Here is a 22,348-nt window from a genome sequence, read left to right as displayed (position 1 = left end):
AAGAACAGTGTAAATCATTGCAGCAAAAGGAAAACAGCAATTATACAAGTGCGTGGACTACAAAAGCTTTCTTTATCAAATCAGTATGCTGAAAGATCAGAATACTTGTTAACTTTGAACTTGAGATGTAGTCTTTATATTAATGAGATTATTGTATTTTTATATTTAATTTTTATTTTTTGAATTATGAACTCATCAAATTTGTTGAAATTATGCTAATTAAAATTTAAATGTAGTATGCAGCCTTTTAATTGCTACAATATCAAAATGTTATTTAATTAAAGCTGAGGTAGTTGTTTGAGATAATTTCAAGATAGTTTACTTACGCATTCCTACACTTGAATTAACAAAGTCACTGTATTGGATAACATGTTCTGAGAGCATAAAGGTGCAACAAAGGAGATTAACAGATATTTTAGTATAGCTCTTAAAAATTTTGTGTGTGCGCCCTTGTAACAGTATCTGAACAAATAGTTATTACTTCAGCTCAAATTTACTTTTAGCACATGTTGATTGTCAAACTGTAAAGTTTTGTGAATTTTTATCTGGATTTTATGTGGCTTCAGTGTCTTTTCTCCACTTGCTTTATGCTATGAAGTTGATTGCTGTTTTCCTTTTGGAGGATTAATTTAATTTCCTATTTCTAAGACCTCACCTTTGAGAATAGTTCATGCTGGCCAAAATGAGAAATTTTTTTTGCAAGACGAAGTTTATAATGAATTTATTTGATCTTCCTATTATAGCTGTAAAGATTAATTAATACATCTATCAGTAGCACCATTCAAGAGTTCCATTGTCCACTTTGATGTGGTCATGGAATAAATCACAGTTGGAGTATGGAAATCTACTCGAAGAAATTTAGAACACTTTAAGATGCTTAATTTCAAACTTCATTTTGCATTGAATGTACTCAGTTGTTTTGCTCTTAAAAAAAAATAAAGTTTGAGATATGTGATGGTGGAATCAATTGTTGGAAGAAAAAATATGTTTGTGTCTTTTTAAATAGAAAGTAGAAGTGAGTTCCTTGAGAAGCTGCAAAGAGCTCGAAGCCAAGTAAAACCATCTACCACAAGCCAGCCAATTTTATCGGCACCAGGACCATCAAAACTTACTGTGGGAAACTGGTCACTCACCTGTTTAAAAGAAGGAGAAATTGCTATTCACAATTCTGATGGCCAGCAAGCTACAATACTGAAAGAAGATCTGCCAGGCTTTGTGTTTGAATCTAACAGAGGAACAAAGCATTCATTTACAGCTGAAACCTCTTTGGGTAAGTATGTAGGTATGTGTTATGTACAGGTAGGAACAAGTGTATATGAGGTAATTTGGGAGTTTGTTGCTTCTCATACCTTTGAGAAATTGTGGGTTTTCTAAAAATGTGTTGCAGGGTCAGAATTTGTGACTGGTTGGACAGGCAAAAGAGGAAGAAAGCTGAAATCTAAACTGGAGAAGACAAAGCAAAAGGTTGGTAAACACTTGTGAATTTCATATTTAAATTTAATTGATTTTATTTTATAGCAGGCTAATGGAGTTGTACTTGCCTATTAGAGCATTAAAATTTCTGCTTTCAATGGGACACCGTTTTATACAAACCTTGAAGGGGAAATCTTCATACAGAACAAAGCACTTCTGCAGGTGCTTTTGTCCAACTGTCTTTTGTAAATTCAGTTCTTTTCTAGAGGAAAACAAATAAAATCCTTCTGATCTATATTTGTATTGTTCTGTAGGTTTTTCTTATGCAAAAAGGCTTTATGATCAATATGACAGTTGTGCAGAAGGTGTAACTTTTATCCATTACATTCAGATACTAATTTTAGACTGGATATAGTGACAGATGGGGGATGGCAGTGAACAGTTAGTAGCAGTTGTGGTAGTGAAGCAAAATGTGTTAACACCCTCATTTTAGACTTTTCTAAAATTCTTCTTTTCCTTCACAAACTGAGGGAACTAAGAAGTCAAGTATTAAGCTTTTTACAAAAACACAAAATAACAGTATGTTCTATGGCCAGCCGATGACAATGGCACAAGCTCATCCTCAGTCTTGACCTCTCTTACAGTTTCTGTCAGTGCAGCTGATATGTTCTGTACCAAAAATCTGTGGCATGTAAGGACACTTAGATCTGAGGAAATGTGACACTAAATTTGAAATTAAAATGCTGTGTGAACAAGGATAGAGGGAATGATACAAGTGAGGCAGTCCTCTTGCATACCTGAGGTTGCACTGCATAGCTCGGGAAACATTATTGTAGGACATCTGATGATAATGAGAAGGAAAGATTTTTTATGGAATTTCTTGTAAACAAAATGTTTCTTAATAATAACTCATTTTATCAAATCTGTATCTTGTGTGATCTATACTTTGTAGAAAAAGTAATTCTTACCATAAGGTCACACAGAGACTTACCTGAGTTGGTTTAAGGAATGTGACTAGAGCATTCAGACAGCATATACAAACCCCTTAAACTCACCTCTAAAAAGATTATCAGATACATGAAGCAGTTCCAAAGAAACAGATTTACAGACTGAGAGTCCTGTCTTTTCTCCTGCCTTTGTGCTGTAACTTCATATATAATGATAAGCTTAGTTTCCGTAAGATTATGTATATGTCCTTTTTTTTCTCCTGTACGTTTGTCCTTTTACAACCTTTGCATTTCATGATGGATTATAGGTTTTGGTTCTTCTGTTCATGCATCATGGTCATCTTTTTTAAAGTTCCTAGTATTTTGGAGAATAAGTAGTCTCATTACAGAGAGCTATGACATCTGATTATCAAAATCTGTCTGTAGGTACGCACTATGGCGAGAGATTTGTATGATGATCATTTTAAAGCTGTTGAAAGCATGCCTCGAGGAGTAGTTGTAACACTCAGGAATATAGCAACCCAGTTAGAGTCTGCGTGGGAACTTCATGCAAACAGACAGGTATGTGTACCTCCTTTAATTTATAATGTGTGATGTCAGTAGAAATCACATACTAATGTTCAGACTAGTCTATGACAATGTAACGGAAAGTTGCAATATGCCTGTTTAAAATGTGGGGGTTTTAAATGCATGTCATTCGTAGTTACATAATTCTCTGGGACATAATTTTTCAAACAAAGGAAGTGTAAAAACTGTTATCTTCATTCACTGTAATTGTCTTTTTGCCTTCTAGTGTATTGAAGGAGAAAATACTTGGAGAGACTTAATGAAGACTGCTCTGGAAAACTTAATTGTTCTGTTGAAGGATGAGAATACTATTTCTCCATACGAAATGTGCAGTAGTGGCTTAGTCCAATCGTTGCTTACAGTTTTAAATAATGTGAGTTTATAGAACATAAGTCTCTGAAGAAAAACTTCCTAAAAAAAAAAGTAGGCATGTGCCTTAATTAAAAAAAATCTATTATAAATGTGGCTTTTTGTGTCTCAATAAAAGTCAGCCAGACTTGCTCCAATTAGTGGTCTACACATTGAATATATGCTATGACAATAGATTATTTTAACTTGAATAAGGCATTAAACAAAACTTTAAATCAACACCAGGTAGTTCTAATGGCTGATACAATTTAGCTTGTCACATACAGATTTTAAGTAGAGAATTCAGTGAGACTAAATAGGTATTTTTGGCAGTATAGAGAATGAATATATTGCTCTATATTAGAAATATTTTTTTGTTTCTCTTAGAATGTCGATTTAGATGTGAAGCAAGACTGTAGTCAACTGGTAGAGAGAATAAACGTTTTCAAAACAGCATTCAGTGAAAATGAAGACGATGAAAGGTAAAAACAAAACAAAAAAAGCCCAAAAACCTTTTATCTGTGAAACAGTATGGTATGTTTAAAATAATTTAAAGACAAAGTAACTGTTCTTTCCATTTCCATTTTTATTTCTCTGGAGTAGAAAATTTGGTCTTAAAAAAGTAGCACTTGAAAATTTTACTGAATTATTTCTATCTGTAACAGTCAGCTGTACTGAATGTACATCTATTGACTTATATAAAGATGGCTTGTTCATCACTGCAGAGAAATATTTTTCTTACTGTGTTGTAACCGTGTGACTAAGAGAGATGATACCAGTAGCATGCTGAGGTACTACGGTAGCTGGGTTCTATTATCTGAGATGCTGTAGAATTTTTTTATCTTTCTTGTGTAGCAACGTTGTAACTTTTCACTTTCAGTCGTCCAGCAGTTGCATTAATTAGGAAATTGATAGCAGTGTTGGAATCTATTGAACGTCTACCTCTCCACTTGTATGATACACCAGGATCTACTTATAATCTTCAGGTAAATGTACAGTGATAACATAATATCATAGTGAGTGATACAAAAATTAGTTATATGTGAATTTCAGGACAAGTTACCACACATCTGTGTGAAGACTATTCTTGTAAAGGTGGATATAGGTAAAAACAACACAATTTTCTGGCTTTTCTTTTCTCTAACATTTAACCTAAATATTTGGGTGTTTGTCTACTGTCACTTTTGCACTGTGAAGTAAAAATAAATTTTGAGTGAAGAGATTATGTATTCTTTCTTTCTCTTCAAGAATTATTCTCCTTATATGGCAATTTATCACCTAGTCATTATCCTTACCACTCAAATGAGCATTTTGTTGAAGACAATTCAAAGACATTTTTGTTTATGATGACTAGGGATGAACTATAATGGTTAAAAGGGTCCCTCCTAGGGTTGTGTGCTCATTTGGTAATACAAGGCACCTGGAGGAGCAACAGCTTCTTAAGGAAAGTTGCAATTTGGCTAAAAATATGACACGTTTTTATCCAGCTTGTGGAGCCTTAATTTTTTCTATTTAAAAGCACACTTCAGGATTTTGCAAGCTAGCAGTGAAGTGTGAATATTTCTATTTTGATGTTAAATTAGTGCAAAATAGTTGCAGAAGGTTGCAAAAACACTGCTGCTATTGAGTATTTTGGAAAAGCATTTTCAAACTTTATATTGTAGTTGCTAGTCTACAAGATTTGGAAATAAAACCTATGAAAGAACAAGAGAAGTGAGAAAACAGTAACTTGAATGTGTAATTGACTTATCTGTTGACTGTCACATTAAAGAATTTTTTTGTTAATTGAAAAAATTGAGCACTAGGGAATTATTCTTATTTAATGCTTTAAAAAGTATAGTTTGCTTAAGTTGTGCAACAAAATATTTAATCTGCCACTAAAACTGTTGTAGTGAAATATACTGCTTTTCTTTAGATTATAAAAACTAAACAGAAAAGCCTTGCATTAATGTTTAGTTACTCTTCCAGATACTAACAAGGCGCTTGAGGTTTCGTTTGGAACGTGCCTCAGGGGAGACATCTTTAATAGATCGAACTGGTAGAATGCTGAAGATGGAGCCACTGGCAACTGTTGAATCTCTAGAACAGTATCTCCTGAAAATGGTGAGCAAAATACCACACACAGAGTTTACAAGGAAAGGGTGCATTCTGCATCTCTGACACTTGATTTCTTTTCTTTCATGTGTAGGTGGCAAAGCAATGGTACGACTTTGATCGGGCTTCATTTGTTTTTGTACGAAAACTACGTGAAGGCCAAACATTTGTGTTCAGGCATCAACATGATTTTGATGAAAATGGAATTATTTACTGGATTGGGACAAATGCAAAGTGAGTTTCTTCAAAGCTAAGTATTTTGAAGTCAGACACAATAAACTGTGATCCCTAGGGCAGGGTGAGGAGAGAGAATTCATAATGAAATGAAATCTCTTACGATTTTTTGGGGAGTGGGAGTTATCTTTGCCTCTTCCATTGATCAACAGAATGACATTTCTTTTTGCTCTACTTAAATAACATAAAATATGAATCTGTTGTGTTAAGAATTTATATGCTTACCCAAGAAATTAAGGGATAGGGAAGTTTCTGTCTTCGTTTTTGTTTGCTATGGTTTTGTTTCATTTGGTTTTGTGTGGGTTTTTGTGTGTGTGTTACTGCTTTTTTAAACCACCATAGTAAATTGATGTTTGGAACATCTTTAAAGTTACCTAATGATCTATAATTGTATTAATAATTTGGTTTGTAAAAAATTCAGCTGAAATATACAATTTGCAGTAGATGACAAATGTTACTGATACTTGTTTTTTTAAATCTAAGTAGTAATTGAACAGTACATTTCTCTTTTTAATATAGAACTGCATATGAGTGGGTAAATCCAGCAGCCTATGGGTTAGTAGTGGTTACATCTTCAGAAGGAAGAAATCTGCCTTATGGCCGTTTGGAAGACATCCTAAGCCGTGACAGTTCAGCTCTCAATTGTCATACTAATGATGATAAGAATGCTTGGTTTGCCATAGATCTTGGCCTTTGGGTTATACCATCAGCTTACACATTACGCCATGCTCGGGGTTACGGACGATCTGCTCTCAGAAATTGGGTTTTCCAAGTATCTAAGGATGGACAGAACTGGACTACTTTGTATACTCATGTTGATGACTGTAGTCTCAACGAACCAGGGTATGTCAGTGTGTTCTATCACTTCATAAAACTAAGCTCGGTTAAAAATGTACTTGGCTATAGATTAGTATAATGTGTAGTGTAGGTGTCATAACTGTAAAGAAATGGTAGGTGATCTAAATTGGAAAATAAGCAATTTGTAAGTTCTCTATATGGTTCACATAATGGCACTTGTGCTTTTCCATAATTCTAAATCTTGCATTCAGTGTTTTCTTGAGAAAACGGTAGTGTTATCACTCTTGCGGAGTTTGCCCCTAACGTTAATAGGTTTTTTGTGTCTTATATCCTCGGCTGGTTTCTGATTTTACTCATAAGTGATCAGCCTTACGGTTTTGTTTGCTTTGGTACTAAGATTTTTTTTCCCTTTGTTTTTTCTGGTCCCCCACTCCCTCTTTTTAATAAATTTAAAGGTCTACAGCAACATGGCCTTTAGATCCTCCAAAAGATGAGAAACAAGGTTGGAGACATGTTAGAATAAAACAGATGGGCAAGAATGCCAGTGGGCAAACACACTACCTCTCCTTGTCTGGCTTTGAACTTTATGGCACTGTGAATGGAGTATGTGAAGATCAGCTCGGTAAGAAAAAGAATGTGTACATGCCATTTGTTCTCTTAAAATGCTAATGAACATACAGTATAAAAATAAATGGAAAAAAGCAAGATAACTTTTGCAGTGGAACTTGATTAGAAACTTAAGCTCAAAATCATTTTCCATTCAATAATTTTCCATCTTTTCATTTACATTTACATTTCTTGTAGGAAAAGCTGCTAAAGAAGCTGAAGCAAATCTGCGAAGGCAGCGACGTCTAGTTCGTTCTCAGGTCTTGAAATACATGGTTCCAGGAGCTCGTGTAATCAGAGGAATTGATTGGAAATGGAGGGATCAGGATGGAAGCCCACAGGGTGAAGGCACTGTTACAGGCGAATTACATAATGGTGAGCACAAATTGCCTGAATTTGTAAATGTCTGAATGATTAGTTCATGTGGAATGGGTGGCATTAAAGTATTTCCTCTGTAGTGCCTTGAAGCTGGTAAAATTCTAAATATTTTTGGGAGGAAGATCTCAGATACTACAATTGATGTGATCCATTTGTGAAATTCCATTTTAATGCATGAAAAAAAAATTCTTGCTGTAAATGAAACTTTCCTAGAGTTTTGCTTAATTAAAATACCAAATTGTTATTTAGACATCTATTACAAAGAAGAACAGGTATATGAAGGTGGTTGATGCAAACGAATTAATTAAACTTTGGGCCTGCAAAATCTGTAATTAACTTCTTCATTTCTTCTAGCTTAGCATTTGCAGTATTTTTCTTGACTTATGTTATATCCTGTACCTTTCCTACCTCACTAGCTTCATTGGGATCAAGTTGTTATTTTCTTAATTAAAAGCATGAAAAGTAATTAACCTATGGAGCAAAATAAAAACATGTAGCAGCCAGGGAAGTCAGTGCTCAGGAAGCTAAGATACTGAAGAGGCTCTGGAAGAGGTGATGATCTTGTCAGCTGAACGTACTTTCTACCTTTTCCTGCCTCTCCCCCTATTTTGGGGTATATAAGACTTGGCTTGTTTCTAAAGCACCTTCAGCGACTCTTAGGCTCCTTTTTACCCAGATTTTAAAATTTCTTCCAGTTTGTCGAGTCTTTGCTCTCAAACATGAAGACATGTCCAAAGTACAGTGTCTTAAAATGTTTTGAAACTTTGACTCTTATGTAAGCCATTTAGTATAGTTTGTAGGGAATTCTGTCATCTGTATATTGTTCTTATCAGATGCAACAGTGTCCATAGCTAATTCTCACTTCGAAGACTAGGTTTAGTTGGTGAGTAGTATTCTACTAAATCAGATCCTGTGTTCTACTAAAAGTTTCCTGCTTAAGCACAAGTGAAATTGAGGTTAATTTATCAAATGGTGATGTCAAACACTGTGAAACGTATTAGGAGACTCTTCTGCCACAGTTATCTTTCAAATAGAATTTTGAAAAAGGATGTTGTTGACCTTTTTTGTCACAAGTTTAGACAAGTCTTAAGCTATTTTAGGGTGTGATGATAGAGCAGTAAGATTCTATGTGCAGAATATGTATTGAACAATTCTGTAGATTTAGACTGTTTGCAATTAATATTTTAGGAAAAGGAACTATACAAAAAAAAATTATTTATGCTTTTACAAAATACACTTCAGAATTTCATGAAGGGGAAAAATGATACTGCTTAACTACAGCATGGACCTACTTTATTTTATTTGATAAGAAAGGCAAATAAACTGTAGAATGAAGAAAAATCAGACTTGCTTATTTACATTTTGAAGGTTTAATGATATGTAGCTACTCAGATATAGCTCGTGAACTTGAAATAAAATAATTCAAGATTAATGTGATCTAAACCTGCTCGTTTGGGAATGATATCTACTTATCATATCAGAAAAATTTATCAATTTTTAAAGTACTTTTCCTCCAGAGTGATATTTATAAATAGAAAATTGCCTGTGATTCTTCTGTTTTGGTCTAGAAGTGAGGACTTGGATAGTTAAAAGGTAAAAGTGCACCTGACAATAATAACAGGATTATTTTACTTCAAATTAGCTCTTCTATTTTATTAAAGAAAAATGTGTTTACATCTAGACCTGACATTTTGTTTTTAATTTCTGTCTGAGGTTACAAGTAGTGACTGAGCTTTAGAGATCTTATTTTTATAGAAGATATCTTGCCAATTAAAATAGTGACACCAAGTTTTGTTACAGTTAACATACAATAATACTAGAAGGAGTTTTTTAGATTACTCTGAGGTTATGGTACATACTCAGACAAGGAAAATGTTTCTGTCCTTGTTATCTAAATATTGCATGTCACCCCTCATTATTGCATATTTATTACATTTAACTGTTAAAAAAATACTGGTACTCTAAATAATTTAATAAAGCAATTGAAGAGTAACATCTCTTTTTAGTGTTATTTTGGTTCCAGTATAAAATTTCAACCTATGAAATGCATTATTTTTTTCAAATCTGAAATCTTACTTGAAGTAGTCCTTACCTGAGTGCAGGAAGACTTATTAAGAAATGTTTGAGTTTGCATAGATGATTGAACTAAAAAGCTGAGTTTCAGTAAACAAATTCATTCACTTTATAGGGCAAGAATAAGAAATCCCAAACTAGTAAGTTTCATAAAACATCTTCTGTGGGGTAAATGTGCTTATCCACAAGCATCCAACAAAGGAAAGCATTATAGAATGACCTTGCAAGACTTACAGTTTCTTGAACAGATAATAATAAAGTTATTATGATACATTTCTATATAAACTTCTGTTATTAGAGAATCTAATAATAAAATTTCAAGAGATCCTAGTAAGTCGGGTTCCTTTCTGGAGGAAATTCTACTTTTGGTCAGAATCTGGGACCCTGAGGATAGAGGCTGCTCATCCTTAGTTCTTGAATGTTAACAATTAAAATACCAAATAATTTAGATATAAACACTTCCTTTTTAATTGGCATTAAGGGTTGTGTAGTGTTTTAATTAATTCAGACATGGAGCCCTTATGAGAAGCTGATCCCATATTGTGGAGCTACTGTCTGACACGCTCCTGTCTGCTTTCTGCTGGATCTCACAAACTCCTGTCCCTTTCTAGGCTGGATTGATGTCACCTGGGATGCTGGTGGCTCTAACTCTTACCGTATGGGCGCAGAAGGAAAGTTTGACCTCAAGCTTGCACCAGGGTACGACCCTGATTCAGCGGCATCACCCAAACCTGTTTCATCCACTGTTTCAGGCACAACGCAGTCATGGAGCAGCTTGGTGAAAAACAACTGTCCAGACAAGACGACTGCTGCTGCAGGCTCCTCAAGTAGAAAAGGAAGCAGCAGTTCTGTGTGTAGCGTGGCCAGTAGCAGCGACATCAGCTTGGGTTCGACCAAAATGGAGCGGAGATCAGAAAGTGTAATGGAGCAAAATATAGTTTCAGGCACTGACGTCCATGAACCAATTGTTGTTCTGTCTTCCGCTGACAGTGTGCCCCAGGCGGAAGTTGGGTCATCCTCCAGTGCCAGCACCAGCACCTTAACAGCGGACATGGGAAACGAAAATGCAGAGAGGAAGTTAGGTCCTGATAACTCAATACGTACTCCTGGGGAGTCCAATGCTATATCCATGGGAATTGTTAGTGTAAGCTCTCCTGATGTGAGCTCTGTGTCTGAACTGACTAATAAAGAAGCAGCTTCCCAACGACCTCTAAGCTCTTCAGCAAGTAACAGACTCTCAGTCAGCTCTTTGTTGGCTGCTGGGGCACCAATGAGCTCCAGTGCAAGTGTTCCTAACTTATCATCTCGAGAAACTTCCAGCCTGGAGTCCTTTGTACGAAGAGTGGCAAACATAGCACGTACCAATGCCACAAACAACATGAATTTAAGCCGAAGTAGTAGTGATAACAATACTAATACTTTGGGAAGAAATGTCATGAGCACTGCAAGTAAGTTTACTATGTTTATTCTTAGTTGAAGCTTTTGTCGTTTCTTTGGCTTTCTTTAGTCTTAAAAGAAGTTTGCATTCTGTTGGCCTATATAGAGAAATGAACATAGAGCAGTCTCAGCCTTGTGTGTGCCTACAGAACTCATTAAGAGCTCACAGTTCATGGCAGCTGCAAAATGTTAGATTGCCTTTTGGTGTCAGAATACAGTGTGGTGTACCCATTGAATAGAAATTAACTGGAATTTTATGTCTAATACATGCTTAAGAAGAGAGAGAGTATGGTGTAGATCAAGAGGTTGGAAGACTGGCAACAGTATCTAATGTGAGATACTCTTGCTTCCTGATCTGTATAGATTGGGCATACTCATATCTCTCTGTGTTTTGTTTCCCATTTTTCTCAGAAAAGGCAGTTTCTACATATTGTGAAGGCTCTGAGCTTAGGAACTAAGAAAACAGTAGAAAGAAAATGTATGATGACATTTCAGTAGCTTCCTGCAATTTGTAAGGTTGAATTACTCAATGTACTCTAATATTGTGTACGCTTTCTAAAGATGATATGGTCCTTAAGGCTTAGATTTGGCAAAATGTAGTGTATTTAGTGTAGTAAGTGTAAGGAAATTGGTAAGTTACAGTTATTTAAATGGGATTATGTACATGTCCTAACATTTCCATGTTCTCACATTATGTGTAGGATCAAGGTATTAGCAGGTAAGTTGTAAACCTGCTTGTTGTGGGCAATATCACTCTTCTGAGATTTCAGCATGCTCCCTTCAGAGTTGTTACTCAACCAGCCTTTTAAGGTACTTTGGTTGGTGTTGGTGATGATATTTTAACCAGAGAGATGCATTTAATGAGGAAGGCAAGTTAGAAAAAGTAAGATTACCCACAGCAGAAAGAAGCACTCAGTTTCCTGTTAAAGTTTCATGCTTTTTCAGGACTTCTGTGCTTCCTTATTTTGAAAAAGTGGTGTTTGCTTTTGGGATTTTGAATTTTTTTTAATAGTGTTTATTTTCTTTTTTATTTGAGAGTCTTATATTGTTACTGTGATACCAGGGAGGAACTCTTTGCAGTCCACCTTAAAAATGTAAATAAGATACTGAAGGGAAGTAATTGATCACCTTTTAGGCAGGTAGTCAGTGCCTCTGATTCTGAAGTAGTTTTGTGCTGGAGGGAGAGAGAGCAAGCATCTTTGGAAAACATGCATATTTTGAAAACATAAGCGACTTCAACAGCTTGTTTAATAGATTTCATGAATATTTGATACAATACAGTGCTAGAGCTGGAAATAGAATATGGCAAATGAAAAATAAAATGTAATATTTAAATTTATTGATACTTTAAAATTGTTCTTCATGTAGGAATTATTTTGTTTTATATGTTTTATACAAACTGTACATGGGAATTTGTGCCCCAAAGAGAGATTTGAGCAATCCCACCAAAGTTATATTAGAGCATTGTGAAAGCTTGGATTAAAAAAAAAAAATTAATTTATTTTTCTTTTTATTTGGCCTGGCAGGTTTAAAAAAAACCCAAAAGCTCCCCAGAGAAGTCAAGTCTGAAATTGTGGTTAGTGATACAAATCTCTTTGGATTTGCTGTAGTGGTTGCAATTGAAGACATCAATATTAGCTGGGAGTCAAGTGGTATCTAGGGCAGACAATTTCAGTTAGTTCTTGAATTCAGGGCAAATGAAATGCTCACACTTCATGGCTTTTTCAAGTTCTTAACGCAAGAATCCCTTTGGATTGGAAAATTTCAATGCTTTCACAAAGATGATCATAGGCTTATTAGAAACTTAAAATTCAAATTCTCTCTCTCCTTCCCCATGCATAGAAATAATTTCAATCACTACACGTGCTTGGGTTGCATTTGTTGATTTTTTTTTGTTTTCTTTAATTTTTATTTGCAAACTTACTTATGTTCCTAAGGGGGCAAAAAAACCCCACAACAGTAGTATCTGAGAAACAAAAATAGGAAGTGTAATGTATTTTTCTCAGAAAGCTACCAAATGCACTTAGAGAAACAATCATAGTATTGTATCCTTCTTCAAGGTTCGTAACCTTTGCAAACACTGATGATAATAGTAGTCTGAAATTCAGAGTTTAGCTTAATTTATTTGTTTTTAGAAAGCAGTTTCTCAATTTACATAAACTTCAATAATGAAAATGTTTAAAACAAGAGAGCTTTTATATAATAAATTTTAGAAAAGCTAGGTAGAAGAACATAAGGTTTAAATTTAAACATAGGTGACCCTTGAATTTGCATGAGCAAACGTGATTAAGCTCTTGTGTTGAAAGGTAGACATGTGAGAAATGTTTTGAAGACTGCTAATGTGTAGTTGCACATAGGTGTAACTTATATTCAGTTATGTACGCTACATTAAATTATTTCTATTGAGTTTACAGTTAATTTAGTCTTGTTTCAGTTGTTAACTAAAATGCATTTTTACTGTTTTATTTTGATGTGCAGCAAGGTAACTTCTTAGTTGTTGCTTGCTTATTTTGAAAATTATTTCTATAAATAAGCCAACATAAGTAAGGTGTTCAGTCATGTTTCCAGTACTGACAACTCAGGCTTGTTGCCTATCATGAATGTATGTGGTGATAGTTGTGAAATATGATAAATCAGAACTACTTTAATAACTCTAGATTAATGGACCAAAAATTTTGCATTTTTCTTCTTGTGTTCTGTTCTCAATTTTCATATAAACTGTTTTCCCTGTATAATTTTAATTATATTGCTGTTTAGAAGTTAAAGCTACATTTTAGCTTTAAGACAGACACAATATTTGAATAACAGATTTCAGAGATACTTTCATATATTTGAAATGAAGTAATTTCAGGTTTAGAGTGGGATTTGGGGATTTATTTAATAAAATTATTTGGTTTAAATGTATGTAAGGCAATATGCTTAGAAGTAAGCATCTGCATTGTAGGGTGCACTTCTGCAGTGGGAAACCTTCCCCCTTTAGCCTGTTATTCTTTATGGTAAAATAACGCATTACATCTGCTAAGTTTTCAACCCCAAATATATTTTTCAACACGGGGCTCATGCATGTAAATTGTACTCTTCAAGTCATCAAATCATTTATTTTATCTTACCATATCTTTATAGCTTCTCCTCTTATGGGTGCCCAAAGTTTTCCTAATCTGACTACAACTGGTACCACATCAACAGTGACCATGTCTACATCCAGTGTTACTAGCAGCAGCAATGTAGCTACAGCAACTACAGTTTTATCTGTTGGTCAGTCGCTTAGTAATACTCTAACTACTAGCCTAACATCAACATCTAGTGAGAGCGATACAGGTCAGGAGGCAGAATATTCTTTATATGGTAAGTTTCATTTTTAAATGAACATAAGCAGACTTCCCATTAATGATTTTTTCTTTTCTCCCATTGTTATAGTTTTCTCATGTAGTAGTTTATTTAATGAAAAGTATTTTAAAGTTGAGCTGTTCTTTTGATACTAGTTCTGTAAGGCAGTAAGTAAAGTTATGTTAACAGTAGTATTTTCTTACGTTTTCGGGTACTTATTTTCATCAGTTTCTGTCCCTGTTTATGGTAGAGTTTATTTAGGCACTTAATATTTTCCTTAATCAAATGTGCTAATGTAGTTTGCATATGAACCTCTAATTAAAATCAAAATGTTGTTTCTCAGTGTGTTGTATAGGCATACCACATGCTTAGTGTGAGGTACCTTGTATTACTCAGTAGCTGAAGAGCATCCACCATTAGGCACACTATACATTTAAAATACTACATGAGGTTTCAAGTATCTCAATGCCATAGTAGTATTTCCAAAAATAAAAAAAAAGGCAAGAACACAGAAATGAAAATGACATGGAGAATGGAATTATATGATTTGAGGAACAAAATCCAGAGTTATATGGGCACTAGAAATACATTAAAACAGAATTGTTTTGCAGGATATGAATACTTTGAAACAAAATTGTAGTTAACTAGGTTGATAATATCTAAGAATTAATTTGAAATAAAGTCAGTAAAAACCTGGACTAGATATGAGAAAATACTTCCTAATGTAACTGGATTGTGTGATGTTCTTGAAAATTTGATTGGATTAAGGTTGTGTTCTGTTTTAAATCTCCTATAGCCTACTGAAATTGCTTGAAAAATACCTGGTAATTTTGATGGATATTGGAATGAGCTGCTTGAAGGCAGTCGATTAAAATACCTGCATATGCCATCTCCTTTTATTCTTTTAATTTTTAAGTCTCATTTGATATTTTGTTTGGGTGACCAAGTCTTAAAATATAGACAGCTGGGCAAGCAGAGTTACATTAAAGGTTCTGTTGGGGTGTTTGCAACATTTCAAAGGGTGTTTGGGTGGCATATGTGGTTTATATGTGTATAGAAGAATGTAGAAGTTCAAAGATTCATCCCAGTCCACCATGGATTGCTATGAACTTATTTTCTTGTTTTGAGGGGTTGGTTTTTAAGTCTCAGTGCTAGATGGGTGAAATTCAACTTTATCTGCCTTCAGCTTCTTGTTACATAAGTTAATTAGGAATTGAATCTTTAAAAAAGTCACTGTCCAGTGTTTATTTTAATTGTCCTTTACAATGTAACTTGAGGTCTCAGCCACACATTCTTCGTGGAAAATACATCACAAACCTGTTTTTGAACACAGAATCAGACAGTATATATTTGTGTACCATTTTTTGTGATCTTTTGTAATTTTAAATAAGTGTAATTATGAAAAGTTTTGTATAAGCAGATTAGAAACTGATCACTTGCTGATCACTGTTAACTATGCAAATGTTAAGTGCTTCTTTTGTTAGTTATGCTATTGACTAGACCCCTGGACTTCTTGTCGGGTGTATACTTTTATTATAGCTTTTAATCTTATTATGCTGTAAGCAATATTTTCATTCTCTATTTTACTTGTTTAAGTAAGATAAGTTTTTCTACTCTTCCCAATGCTCCTGTTCTTTTCAAAATTTTGCTTTAGAAGTTATTTTTGTTTTCTGATCTGTATGTAAATATATATATTATATGTATTATAGATTTTCTTGATAGCTGCCGAGCTAGTACTCTGTTGGCAGAGTTAGATGATGATGAGGATCTACCTGAACCAGATGAAGAAGATGATGAAAATGAAGATGATAACCAAGAGGATCAAGAATATGAGGAAGTTATGGTACAGTATAGTTAGCATAGATGATATCTTAATTGATTAACAGATGCATTAAAAATCTACAGTTTTGTTGTGTTGCGGGTTTTTTTGCAATATGGGGTCCTAACTATAATCTTTCCATTAATTAAAACAAATGTATTTAGATTTAGGACTACTAGTTAGAAGTACCTAGCCATTAAGACTAAATGAGGAGTCAAAGTTACAGTCATGTTATACTTTTCGGGGGCTGGAAACTGAATATTACTTGACAAAGACAGTTCATTGTTCCTTTTTCCTATTCTTGCTTAAATTGTAAGTTAAGAAATCTGTGGTCCAATGCATTCAAATAGGTGTTACAAAATTGCAAGATCTCACTAGATAGGACAGTCCCCTTTCTGTAAAATTTGATTGTACCACCTTTCAACATTTGTTCCTGAGCAAAATAATTTTGAACACCAACACACCGTAGGGCCTTACAGGTCAGAATTAATATCTTAAAAACAGTCTGGGAACAAGTTGACAGACAGTAGAAGTGATGGATCACTAGTTCACTGGCTGATGAAAACGGTATAGCTTTGCTGGTAGACTGCTGAGTTTTGTACTGATACAGTTCTGAAATGTGTTTAACTGTAGACCTGTGTAAAGCAAACTGTAATAATGTAAGTACACCAGAGGAAATATCTCTTTACAAAAATATAAACCAAACAAAAAACACCCGAAAAACCCCAGGAGGTCAGCCCATGTGGGTCTTGCCTACGTTATTGTGAATTATGGGTTTTCTTTTGGTTTTTTTCTTCAGTGCTATGATGAATGCTTGGTCCTCTGCCACTGTTGAAGTTATCAGAATGTCTATTGCAAGGTCTAAGAAGAAAAATATAAGAATTAATGATAGTTTAATTTTTATTAAATAAATACAAATATTGTTTTATGTAATTACAGAAACTTCCTCTTTGAGTTAATATATACACAACTTTTAGTAATTTGAACCCAAGTATTTAGTTCTTTATCTACACTCTGGTTATACTTTTAATAGAAACTCAGGTACAGTATTAAATATTGTGTTATTTTGCCTTCTGCACAAAGACAGGAAGTTAGGAATGGAAAAGCCAGTACTACTTAAATAGGTATAGAATGCAGACAACAACCTTAGCTTGTAGATTGCTGATCACTTATCAGAAACTATTAAATGGAGTTACTATTGCTGTTCATGGGAAGAAGCAGAAATACTTTAATTAGTCTTTGCTTAAAGTTACACAGCAAGAATCAGATCTGGAAAAGAAAATGTTCCTTTCTTGGGTTTCAGTCCTGTTCTCTTTGATAGACTATGTAATTCTTCTCAATTAGGAGTTCAACAGATTAAAAACTTGTAGAAAAGTCATAAGTAGAGACCACATGCTAAGGCTTAGTGAAAAGTAGTTTTCTTTCCACCATCGTAGTTCCGCTATTTTGGTATTCAATTTAAATATTGAATAAAACATGTACATTATGTATCAATATGTGTATGCACTTTGGAAAAAAATGCTTCTTGGTTCTAGAAAAATTAGTGCATCTATTTTGACACCACTGATTTATTTGAATCTCCACTATTCCAAAGTTAATGAATACACAAAATACCTATGCCAAGTTTGCTGGTCTATAGTGCAGTACAATGTATTTCCCTATGTTCTGGTGCTTCATGGAAAGTTTCACCCTTTCCAGAAATCGTAGATACACCTGTTGTAAGGTTATCTCATTTATGTAGCCCATTGATTTCTGTATGTCTGTGTTTGTAATAATTGTCTTGATTCTTCTTGACTAGTTAAATGGAACTAACACTGAAGTGCCAGCTTTAGTATCGTTTGTGTGAATTTTCTTTTACATAACTGCTCTATATCCTGACTAATTTTTTTTTATTTTTATTTTTTAAGTCAAATGGTTCTTTGTAGCACAATCTAAAAAATAGGTACTTTTTTTTAGGAAGAAGAGGAGTATGAAACTAAAGGAGGCCGTAGAAGAACATGGGATGATGATTATGTATTGAAAAGGCAGTTCTCTGCCCTGGTTCCTGCTTTTGACCCAAGACCTGGTCGTACTAATGTTCAACAAACAACTGACCTAGAAATCCCTCCACCAGGTATGCTGACATTTGTGTGATACTTGATTTGGCTTTAGGTTGGAGACTCACTCACTGTTAAGGGCCTACTGGGCTCTGGGATGCTGTTGCTATTAGCCAGTACAACATGCTTTTGTGGCTGTGTGGTGTTTCTCTGGGTAAGAGTTTCATCTGCCTCTGCAGATCCAAGCATTATTAAGGCAAAAGCAAGTTAAATGCTGTGTAAAATAAGCATACTCATGAATTTAACTCAAATTAGTTATAAAATCTCTTCCTATGTCTGGTTCTACCTGCAGGGAATAATCTGTGTGTTGAGCTATCCAGAATACTTTTGATTATGGAAGGCTTATGAAACAGTCCAAAGCAGAGGCAAGGGGAAAGCTTATACAGTAGTTGAGCAGTCTGTACAACCAGCAGTGTAGCTTCTGATCTTTCATAGTTCATTCTTATGTTCTTTATAGAAAGTAATATGTAAGTTTAGCTTATCAGTAGGGCTTTCAAAACTTCCTCTTAGGTTTACTTGCAGTTAGAGCCCTTAGAATATATATAGAACATAGTTGCAGCTTGGTATCATCTCTCGGGCCTGTGTGCAGGAAGTTTTCACACTTCCTTATTGAGCCACTTTATTCATGTTTAAGCCAGCTTGTCACGCATTATATATTTTGTATTAATGGCTTCTCAAATGATTTTTCACATGCAGGAACACCTCATTCAGAACTCTTGGAAGAGGTTGAGTGCATGCCTTCACCACGTTTGGCACTTACCTTGAAAGTTTCAGGTCTTGGAACAACTCGAGAAGTAGAACTGCCCTTAACAAACTTTCGATCTACCATCTTTTACTATGTACAGAAATTGCTACAGCTTTCCTGTAATGGCAGCGTGAAATCTGACAAACTTAGACGTATTTGGGAGCCAACATACACGTAAGCTCACATTTGTTACTCTGTAGAGAACACTGTGCACCGATTAGGAAACAGCTGTGAAACAGTTTTAAGGTTTTGTTCCTCCTCTGGAGGAAGCAGTGCTACTATTAGTTTTTCTTCCAGGTATCTCTGCATGTACTTACTGATTTTTACAGCTAGTGCTTATGTCTACAAACCAATAAAGTCATAAGACTTTTAAGAAGTGGAAGAATGGTCGAATGACTGAGGGGAATATAGAGACATTGTCCCATTGTGAAGGTATGCAGTTAGGAAAGCCAGTCCATCTGGAGTTGAATCTGGTGAGGGGTGTGAAGGGCAAAAAGGTTATGGAGCAATTAAATAGGACATACAAGTCAATGGGATCCAATGGGATGCACCTACAAGATCTGGCCACTCTTGATTGTCTTTAAAAGGTCATGGTGATTGGGAGATATTTCTGAGGACTGGAGGGAAGAAAGCGAGTGTCTCTTCTGTCCCCCAGAGGGCAAGAAAGATATAGGGAACTACAGACTGGTCACCATCTCCTTCATTCCTGGAAAGTGATGGAAATAGTTCTAGAAACTATTTTCAAACAATGAAGGACAAAAGGGTGTTTTGGAGTAGGTGGCATGTAATTATGAAGAGGCAGTAATTCTTAACCAATATGATAGCCTTCTGTGATAAGTTTACTGGCAAGGAAGAAGCAGATGTTACTTTCTTTGCTGAAAAACTAATGAAGTATTGAACAGGTAGTGTCTGAAAACTGTCTGAACTGCCAGACTCAGATGGTTGTGATCACTGATACGAAGTCTGGCTGGAAGCCTGTCATTAGTGGTGTCAACACGGCGTCCAGTGCTGATTAACATCTACATTAATGAACTGTATGATGGGACAGAGCAGACCTTTAGCAAGCTTGCGGACAAAGCAAAACTAGAAGTCATTGTTGCACTAGATGCTGCTATTCTGAGAGCTTCACGAGGCTGGAGAAATGGGGGGGATAGGAACTTTATGAACTTCCACAAAGGGAAATGCAAAGTCCAGCAGCTGGGGAGAAGGACCTGTTGGTACAGGCTGGAGGCCAGCTGGCTGGAAAACAGCTTGGAGGAAAAGGCCCTGAGGGTTTATGGTGGACATAAACTTGAAAGCAAGCCAGCTGTGCATCCTGGCAGCAAAGAAGGTCAGCAACATCCTAATGTGAGAGATATCTGTAGCATTATGTCCAGTTCAGGGCTTCTCAGTACAAGAGAGACATGGACAGAGGAGTGAGCCTAGCAAAGGACCACTAAGATGATTAGAGAGCTTAAGGCCTCTGTCATACAAATTAAATCTGAGAGAATTGACCTGTCTAGCCAGGAGAAAAAAAGGCTTTCAAATTGAAATACAGGAAATTCCACTTAAACGTAACATTTGAGCAGGGGTATTGGACTACTCCAGAGGTCCCTACGCAGCTCAACTGTCTCTACCCTAATTTGAGCTTACTTGCTTTCTAGTAATAGACATGATTGTGTGTATTTTCCATTTACTACACCCATGTAACTTCTGTCATACTGGAAAGCTAACTTACATGGAAGCAAGAACTGCAGCAAGGTAGTTGCAGCTTTTTGTAACTTTGTATCTCAGATTTCAGCAGTGCCAGTGTGTTGCAGCTATTTTCTGAGTTGCCTAGTGTAAAAAATTGCGTGCTGTAAAAAAACCTGTTTTCTACTTAGGAAGCATGAGAAATGGTTGTCAAAGTGCATATCTGTTAAGTTAATACACAGCAAGCTACTCTAAAACATTTCAAACGGCTGGTGCATGTGTCTTGAAGAACATAAAGTTGATTTTGGAAATTTGCACAGTTAATTAACTGAAGGAATAATTAAATTTACTGACATAATTAAAATTAAATATTAGTTTAAGAACTTTGCTGCATCAGGGTATCCCAGATGTTCTGTACACCAAAGAGCAGCTATTGCTGCTTACATCATGTTATCTACATGTCATTGATTTCTAACAAGTCAATGTATAACTTGAGAATTTAGGGGATGTTCTATGACTATGAAATATTGACTCATTGTTTTGATATCTAGAATCATGTACAGAGAAATGAAGGATTCTGATAAAGAGAAAGAAAGTGGAAAAATGGTAAGACTTCTATGCCTTTGTGTATGGTTTTTGTGGCTGTTTAGACAAAAGCACAACAAATCATTGCAGTTTTTGAAATGCTACATTAAAAAAACTAACAGTTTTCAATTACTTAAAGGATATGAGTGAGTATATTTGTAAATGCATGCTCCTTTAAAAAAGACAATATGTAATGCATGTGAAATCTTCAAGACTTTACAATCAGGAAAACCCAACATTTGGTGGTTCCTGTTGTAGGGTTGCTGGTCAGTAGAGCATGTGGAGCAGTACCTTGGCACTGACGAATTACCAAAGAATGACTTGATAACCTACCTGCAGAAGAATGCAGACTCAGCTTTCCTGCGCCACTGGAAATTAACCGGCACTAATAAAAGTATTAGGAAAAACAGAAATTGTTCCCAGCTCATAGCTGCATACAAGGTATATGTCTGCATCCAAACTTTTTTATTATGAATGGCTGTGTGCTTTGTTTTGCAGCTTTAAAGGTCCTTATGGAGGAGCAGTATGACATGAATAGGAAAGTTGAGTGTTCACATGCCAATACCAAGTTTAGGTTTTGCTGCCATATTTTTTTTTTATGTCTTCTGTTAAATATAGTCATGTTAAAATGCATTTGAAACATTTTTTTAATCAGCCACAATTTGTGTTGAGGTTAAACACAGCAACTGTTTTGATTTTTCCAATAATTAACTTGGAGTACTCAGTCCTAAAAATAGTAACACATGCAGTTTTAATTCTTAACATTTTTTTTAACAGGATTTTTGTGAACATGGATCAAAATCTGGATTAAGTCAAGGGGCCATTTCTACTCTTCAAAATTCTGATATCCTTAGTTTGGCAAAGGAACAACCTCAGGCCAAAGCTGGCAGTGGGCAGAACTCATGTGGAGTGGAAGATGTTCTGCAGTTACTTCGCATTTTGTATATAGTTGCCAGTGACCCTTACACACCACGAACTTCTCAAGAAGGTAAGTTTGTTTTCTAGCAGTTTCTCAAATGTTTTAATGAATACAAAGTAATGGAAAAATTTGTCTTGATATTTTCAGAAGGAGATGAACGACCTCAGTTTAACTTTCCACCAGATGAATTCACCAGCAAAAAAATTACTACAAAGATTCTGCAACAGATCGAGGTATTATTAATGTATTATGCACAGTGTATATATGTAATACTGTTTTTAAGACTATTAC

General features: G+C 35.1%; 1 protein-coding gene across 1 annotated transcript in view; it reads left to right on the top strand.

The window, feature by feature from the left end:
* Window positions 1–22,348, top strand: part of HECTD1 (HECT domain containing E3 ubiquitin protein ligase 1) — a 59,385-nt gene that overhangs the window by 29,764 nt on the left and 7,273 nt on the right. Inside the window, exons 13-32 of the mRNA XM_009993847.1 lie at window positions 1,007–1,270; window positions 1,388–1,464; window positions 2,787–2,921; window positions 3,154–3,300; window positions 3,663–3,757; window positions 4,156–4,261; window positions 5,244–5,378; window positions 5,464–5,603; window positions 6,123–6,446; window positions 6,857–7,023; window positions 7,206–7,382; window positions 10,070–10,906; window positions 14,019–14,240; window positions 15,932–16,065; window positions 17,998–18,154; window positions 18,834–19,056; window positions 21,105–21,159; window positions 21,397–21,579; window positions 21,916–22,126; window positions 22,205–22,290. Coding sequence (XP_009992149.1) covers window positions 1,007–1,270; window positions 1,388–1,464; window positions 2,787–2,921; window positions 3,154–3,300; window positions 3,663–3,757; window positions 4,156–4,261; window positions 5,244–5,378; window positions 5,464–5,603; window positions 6,123–6,446; window positions 6,857–7,023; window positions 7,206–7,382; window positions 10,070–10,906; window positions 14,019–14,240; window positions 15,932–16,065; window positions 17,998–18,154; window positions 18,834–19,056; window positions 21,105–21,159; window positions 21,397–21,579; window positions 21,916–22,126; window positions 22,205–22,290 — 3,875 coding nt within the window. The remainder of the gene's footprint in view (window positions 1–1,006; window positions 1,271–1,387; window positions 1,465–2,786; window positions 2,922–3,153; window positions 3,301–3,662; window positions 3,758–4,155; window positions 4,262–5,243; window positions 5,379–5,463; window positions 5,604–6,122; window positions 6,447–6,856; window positions 7,024–7,205; window positions 7,383–10,069; window positions 10,907–14,018; window positions 14,241–15,931; window positions 16,066–17,997; window positions 18,155–18,833; window positions 19,057–21,104; window positions 21,160–21,396; window positions 21,580–21,915; window positions 22,127–22,204; window positions 22,291–22,348) is intronic.

Source organism: Chaetura pelagica, unplaced genomic scaffold, assembly GCF_000747805.2.
Source record: "Chaetura pelagica isolate M959 unplaced genomic scaffold, ChaPel_1.0 scaffold11, whole genome shotgun sequence".
Classification (NCBI taxonomy): Eukaryota; Metazoa; Chordata; class Aves; order Apodiformes; family Apodidae; genus Chaetura; species Chaetura pelagica.
Note: the sequence above shows the minus strand (reverse complement) of the source record. Positions and strands in the feature narration are given on the sequence as shown.